The sequence below is a fragment of the Saccostrea cucullata genome, unplaced genomic scaffold (assembly GCF_032062105.1).
Source record: "Saccostrea cucullata isolate Sc308-1 unplaced genomic scaffold, CSIRO_AGI_Scuc_v1 ctg3374, whole genome shotgun sequence".
NCBI classification, from domain to species: domain Eukaryota; kingdom Metazoa; phylum Mollusca; class Bivalvia; order Ostreida; family Ostreidae; genus Saccostrea; species Saccostrea cuccullata.
Window position 1 is genome coordinate 37270 of NW_026934484.1, and position 6000 is coordinate 43269.

A 6000-nucleotide genomic window follows, 5' to 3' on the forward strand; every position below is an offset into this window, starting at 1 on the left:
TTCGGAGCTCATAACGCGTCAAACTTGATCAATGTATCTGTTATTTAGGGTAATGTTTTACATCAAAACATGTATGATTCATTTTTCTGATTATTTTATTTTGTTAATTGAAGACAAGTACTCGGGCCTATCAGAAGAAACAACTCCATTGAAAGTAAATGAATGTAAGTTAAAAAAAAAACGACGGTAATTTACTTAAAATAATGCACATAATTTTGGAATGATCAATGATTCATATAATCAATATGGAAAATTATATTATAGAACCCGATAAATAATTTTTTTTTTAAATCACTAGATTTAAAAATTGGGTGATTGATAATATTAGACTCCATCATTAGCGGTAAAGAGCTCCCAATTTAGACCATAAAACCCAGCACTCACAGCAGAAAGAAATCGTTAGTCTGTCGAGCCTCTCTTTGAGGTTTCATCAGACACATCAACAGCTTTTACGAACAAATACCAAGTGCTATAAAAAGATTTTTTTTCTACGTAGGTTATGAACAAATTGAGTGTTGAGTGAAGCTCTAAATTAAAAGAAATCCAGAGGTATACAGAGAGCACCAATCAATCAATCAATCAATCAATCAATCAATCAATCAATCAATCAATCAATCCGATAAATGTTCTTGCGAACTATAATAATTGAAAGTTTAAAGTTACAGCATTTCCTTCATGGACAAACTCAAGACTTTTGACTTCCTTACAGTATGTGAGTCTAATAGCTATATCTACAAAAAATAAAAAGTTAGAACGTTTTAAGAACTAGTAATACAGTTAAAGATTGATTGATTGTATATTGTTTAACGTCCCTCTTGAGAATTTTTCACTCATATGGAGACGTCACCGTATGCCGGTGAAGGGCTTGAAATTTAGACCTATACTCGGCACTCAGGGCCATTGAGCAGTGAGGCTTCTTTATCGTGCCAGCGCCTACCGTGACACGGGGCCTACGTTTTAAAGGTCATATCCGAAAGACCCGTGACTTTCACTTCTAGTGCCGAGCGCTTGGCGAAGGAACAGTCACTACCTTTGTTTACGTCTTAGGTATGACGCGGCGCCGAGAACGAGAATCGAACCCGGGCCTCCCGATCACGAAGCGAACGCTCTACCACTAGGCTACCGCGACCCGTAAAAGAAGTTACTGATATAAAAGTATTATCGAGCATTTGCATACTTAATTATATACTCACAATCAAAATATACGCAACATCCTCATTTTAGGGTAAAAATTATGTACGGGATAAAACTATATAGTACTACCAAAAAAGTTAGGCCATCTTTTACTATGCCAAATCTTTAATTTAACGCTTGAATGATTTTATATCATTACTGGAAGTTAATCTTTAGCACTCTTAACAGAATAAAAAAATGAATTTTAAATAGAATCATTGACAATATTGTGGGGTTTTAAGGTTTTGTAGCAGTTAATAATAAGTTTTGAACTAAATTCCAGAGAAAATCAAAGTACTGAAAGTACTCATGGGAGTTGAACATTGTTATCTCAAAGATCTGACAGAAAGTATAGGAACATCTTCATGCATTCAGATTCAAGTCAGCTAGAACTGATTTTTTAGAGATACAAAACGAAACATTAAAAATGATTTCTATTGCATTTAAATAGCCAAGATCATGGGACTGCTCTTAAATTAGCTGCAGAATTGTAGCTCTCCGAAAAAAAAGATTTTGACAGACCGGAGAGCTACAGTGCCATCCATTGAAAAAAAAATGTATATTTATTGCGCACGAACAGTTAAGTTTAGTTCTGGATTAATTCTTTCTAATTCTTACCTCAACAATTTGACCAAACCAAACAAACAACCCCCATCACCAAAATATTTTTTTCAAACTAGAAAAAACTATTTTGTTGTTAGGTTTTAAACTTCTTTCAGTACTATTTATTAATAAAACTCGAACACTACCCTTATATTTCTGAAACATTTGAATCAAGACGCCCCTACCCTCTTTAGGATGTGTACAAGATATTTGGTCCCAAGAAACAAACAAACAAACACTCTTTATATTCGATTTTACCATCATCCGACACTAGATTGTCATTTTTCTTCCTCTGATTAAAACAAGTATTTGCTATTCTTTGTTGGGTATGAATGTTTCTTTTCGGACACAATAATTAATTTTTATAGAACTCCATGCCAATCTATTTTATCAAATGTATCTATCTTTATAACTTAATCATCAAGTTTTGTTATTCCATAATTTTAAATTTCATTTCAAGTAATATTTATATAGAAGTAAGTATGTCTGAATACTTTACATTTTGTTTGTTTTACGTTCGATAATTTTTCAATCATATTGAAACACTACCACTTGCCGATGGAGCTAGCTACATGTAAGTCTACAATTTTTTACCTATACACGGCTTTCAAATCCATCGAGTAGTGAGGGATCGTTTTGTGCAAGCACATACTGCGACATGGGATTTCGGTTTATATGGTCTCATCGAAAGAGTTTATCTCCAAATGCATCCCACAGGATTCAAACCTGCGACATTAGGATCAATTAACACCTTACTTTGAACCTCTAGAGCAAACTATTTTAACAACTGCGCCACGCGGGTGAGACTTAAAGTTTGTGATTTTGATTTGATTCAAATGTAGTTAAAAATCAGACATAGTGTAACGAGCTACTGCAAGAAAAAAAATAGTTGTAATCATGAGAAGCGATCTTTCTCACAGATCGATTATTGGGATTATTATACCATTGTGTCCGTGTATACGCATATATTCATTAATCTTAACTGTTTTAATTATATAATAAAATCAAATGATACATTTTATAAGGTAATGCTGCAATACAAGTACACACACATTTTTCAAGTTCAGATTTGGTGTTGTACACGTGACCAACTGAATGCTGATAAGTTCATGAAATTAAGGATGCAAAATTAATGTCATTTGAAATAGTGAGATTGGATATCAACAAACTTTAATGCTATTATTTTTTCCCTTTACCAACATAAAAAAAATGAGATGCATGAATATGGTCTGACAAAAAATTTCCAGTCTAACAGATCATTTTACTTGTCAAAGCAAATATATATTTTCCGCAGTGTTTTTTTTAAAGAAACGTTGTTCTGTCTCTTTATTGCTGAAACAAATTGAAAGAAGTTGGGTTAAATCTTAGAGTTCCTTTCCTTACATCTTTGTTTACGTCTCTATATTTAGACAATCGCGTCATTGTCAAACCAGTTAGACCAGTTTTTGCTCCTTGGATGACCTAGCACTTTTTGTAATGGAGCGTAGTGTAGTCAGCCGAAGATTGCCGAAAGATAAATGACGGAAAACTGGGACTTTTTTTCATACGGAAATCAAAATTTATGTGTCATTTCTCAAGAAAGATGGCAAAAATATGCTATTCAAGTTAAGTTGAATAAAATTCTATTTCATTTACTTTCAAATCATTTATGAAAATTAGATTAATTCAGAAAAATGAGATGGACTATTTTTATTGCGGAAGTTTCTTCGAGTTAATATAGGCTGGTAAGAGTTTGTATTGAATATCACAGGGGAGTAAATTGGGCGACACAGAAACACCACGACAGCCGCTATATAATTCATTGTAAAATTACTGCCCTAGAAACCGCGTTACAGCCTAGGGAGTCTGAACATAGTTCAACTCCCAAAAAATCGTTCTTTTAAGGATGTGATGCATATATATCTTTGAAATGACTGAAAGCACATATTTTCATTGCTTATGCTGGAAATTTTCAAAATAAAGAAAAAAAAGCTACAGATGCAAATATACACTAAATTACGCCTTTTCGGGCTCATGTGCGAAATGAATATTCTTAAGTATTTTTAAATGCTTGGCTTTCAGATACTTCCGTCGATTTTTCTCAAACTTCGCTTAGTGTAGTAACTCTTTGATTTCCGGTCAAGGTCACTCATGCTTTGAAAAGCATTAAAAATGCAATTTTTGTAATATCTGTAAAGAGGGCTAAAAATAAACTTCCAGTTATGTATGATATAAAAATCATGTAACCGTTAATAACCGTATAAGTGGAAATTTTAGCGAGACGCAAATTTAGCGATTTGTCCTTAAAAAATTGGTAATTTATTTTTAGCGAGATGTTATTTTAGCAATTTTTAAATGCATATTAAAGAAGCTATCACAAATAAAACGCAATTAATTTTTAGCGATATTCAATTTTAGCGATCTCGACACCCTCGCTAATAATGCCAAAATTAAATCCTCGCTAAAAATTCTACTTATACGGTAACTGATTTGGCAAAGTTTAATATGTCCTAACTTTTTGGTACACAAAGGGTGTCCAAAAACATACATGTAAAACATGTTACACTTTTCAACCGTTTTAAAAATTTATGCCTAAAGTTACATTAGTGAAATGTTACATATGTAATAAATTTATTATTATATTTTTTTGTCAAACATACATTTGTCACAGTTTCCTTATTAATCTTCAACATTTTTTTCTCTAGAATAACATATGTCATTATACAACAAGTTCCAAAAGACGTTCCTTTGAATTAACATTGTTTGAACATGATTTTTGAAGCTTTTTCCCAAGTGTTAGGCATAGATGTAACATTCAAACAGTTTAGAGGTTTTAGTACGTTAAAATTAGGTTTCAACAAACAACAGAATTTAATATTCTTTTTAACAACATTGTTAAATGGAATTTGCTTCATCAGAGAACCCTTGCATCTGTAAATTTTCAGAGTCAGGTCTAATTAAAATCCACTGAGCATACTCTAAAGGACTTCTCATTTTTGTCTCTTTCAAATGCCGCATTTCACTTATTCGTGAAACTGTGTAAGGAATCAATTTTAATGTGGAATTTTTTTAGTAGTTTGAAACAGTAGATCTATTAAAGGTGCATGCTTCATCTGTGTTTTGTTCATGCAGGACCTGTCTAAGGGATTTTTGTAAGTTTTAGTAATAACTTTCACTGTCATTTTATCAATGCTCTCTTTGGTATTCTTATACCAGAATTACCCCGGTAAGTAATGGGTCATTTATGGTGCCTTTAACTTCAAACTCCCTAACAAAACTGTAAAGGAGTATTCTACAAAGCACTTTCATTACAGGATGTTTTCTCATGGTTCTAATGATTAAAGTAGCAGATTTAGACCCATAGTAAAGTTTTACAATTTTTACTATTTCTACCAACTGTTCACATAAAAATTCTATAGCAAAAATATGATGACGTCATTAGGACATCATAAATGCCTGACTTTTTAACGGAATTTCGTGAAAGTTCGCCATAGAAAATGTATGCTAATACACTAGATGTTGACAAAATATCTTTTTAAATTCGAATGTATTCGGTTTGATAAAGTTTTTGATGATTAAAAGTGCAACATATATTTTGGGACACCCTGTTATTATATCCGAAACATAATTTTCACCCAAAAAGTTGCGTTTCTGTTGATTGTGAGTATACATTAATGTTTGGTAAAATTTACATGTATTGAATTCGCTTACTATGAGATTAATTAATGTTTCTTTTCCTTTTTTTTTGTTTTTGAAGGTAAGACACATCTGGAAGATGAAAACAATAAGAAAATATACGAGAAGTACCTTAAGGAAGGTTGTATATGGGTTTGCCCAATTTCACAAATAATCATTGTTGGTGAAAACGGAGTAGGGAAAACAACTCTTTTGAACCGACTGAAAGGGAAAACACTGAAGGAAATAAAAGATATTAAATCAACAAGAGGGATAGAATGTCACACAAAGAAGGAGAGTTTCATCATATCTGGAAATGAACTAAGTAATTTTATTTTGGGTTAAGAGAAGTTTAATTTCGACATTTAATTTAGCATAATTTGTTGTATGTGTATCATAGTAATAATATTACATGGAAAAAACAAATAAATGTATTAAGTGCAGATAGATTTTAGGTCACCGATGACCTATTGCTATTCCTTGTTTTTCCGTCGTCGTTCGTCCTTCGTCGTTCATTGTGCAGTAAAATTTGGATATTACCAGATTTTTTTAAATTGCCCTTGTGGCACT

The 6000-nt window shown here is 32.2% G+C and overlaps 1 protein-coding gene across 1 annotated transcript in view; it reads left to right on the forward strand.

Moving 5' to 3' along the window:
• LOC134240827 (uncharacterized) overlaps positions 1–5775 on the forward strand; it is a 41377-nt gene extending 35602 nt beyond the window's left edge. Inside the window, exons 6-7 of the mRNA XM_062722901.1 lie at positions 114–164; positions 5513–5775. Of these exons, the coding sequence (XP_062578885.1) occupies positions 114–164; positions 5513–5775 (314 nt within the window). The remainder of the gene's footprint in view (positions 1–113; positions 165–5512) is intronic.
• The last annotated feature ends 225 nt before the right edge of the window (positions 5776–6000 follow it).